This window comes from Morone saxatilis, unplaced genomic scaffold (genome assembly GCF_004916995.1).
Source record: "Morone saxatilis isolate NCDOM2014 unplaced genomic scaffold, NCSU_SB_2.0 Contig21, whole genome shotgun sequence".
NCBI classification, from domain to species: Eukaryota; Metazoa; Chordata; class Actinopteri; family Moronidae; genus Morone; species Morone saxatilis.
Genome location: NW_023339774.1, coordinates 5130987 through 5131811, shown reverse-complemented (window position 1 = coordinate 5131811; position 825 = coordinate 5130987). Strand labels below are relative to the sequence as shown.

Below are 825 nucleotides of genomic sequence, written 5' to 3'. Positions count from 1 at the left end.
CCAGGCGTGGCGGCGGTTGCTCCTCGTCACACTGGCTCTCGCTTTTGTTGCGGAACAGCTCGCGCGCCCTCATGCCCAGGAAGCTCTTGGCGCTGGGGTAGGAGCCCACGGTGAGCGGCGCGTCAGAGGGGGGTTGGGGTGCCAGCGAGTTGGCGTGGGGACAGGACAGGGAGGGCTCCACCAGCAGGGGCGGGGCCAGGTCCTGGCTGCCGTTGATGGAGTTGGCTGTTGTCTTGGAAGAGTTGCTCGCCTTTGGTTGCCCTGGCGATAAAGTGCTGCCGTTCCCCCGTGGGGAGTCGTGTGGTGGTCTAATGTCTGCCTCCTCACTGCTGTGAGTTTTACTTGGTCCATCTGGCACCATGACACTGAGGAGGACAAAATATTGACGTGTAAAGAAAACAAACTCAAGTACCAGGACATGTATAACATATAAAATCAGATTAGACAATGCAAAGTATTAATGCGGGTACCATTATCGATACCTAATGTTTACAGACACATGCATTACTTACATTTATTCATACAGAAACTGTCAGAGCTGTAGTTTTATAGTTTCATTCTGCATTTCTATTATGACGTTTAAAAAATATCAGTTGTGACATCTGAAGCAGAATGATGACAGCACTGCTATTATTAATCAATTATAATGATCTTTTGTTGTTGTTTTTTTAAATTGCGCACAGTAGTTTTACATTTGGGGGCCTCTAAAGTAGTAAAAATTAAACAATCACAGGTGAACTGCTTGAAACTTAGACATACAATAATCACAACTAACACTGGTCACTTTAAATTGTGACAAACCAAAAAGGGTTAGGGTTAGGGTTA

General features: G+C 46.3%; 1 protein-coding gene across 1 annotated transcript in view; it reads right to left on the bottom strand.

The window, feature by feature from the left end:
- The window catches only part of tsc1b (TSC complex subunit 1b), a 31391-nt gene that overhangs the window by 177 nt on the left and 30389 nt on the right, over nt 1-825 (bottom strand). The window contains exon 23 of the mRNA XM_035668268.1: nt 31-365. Within this exon, the coding sequence (XP_035524161.1) occupies nt 31-365 (335 nt within the window). The remainder of the gene's footprint in view (nt 1-30; nt 366-825) is intronic.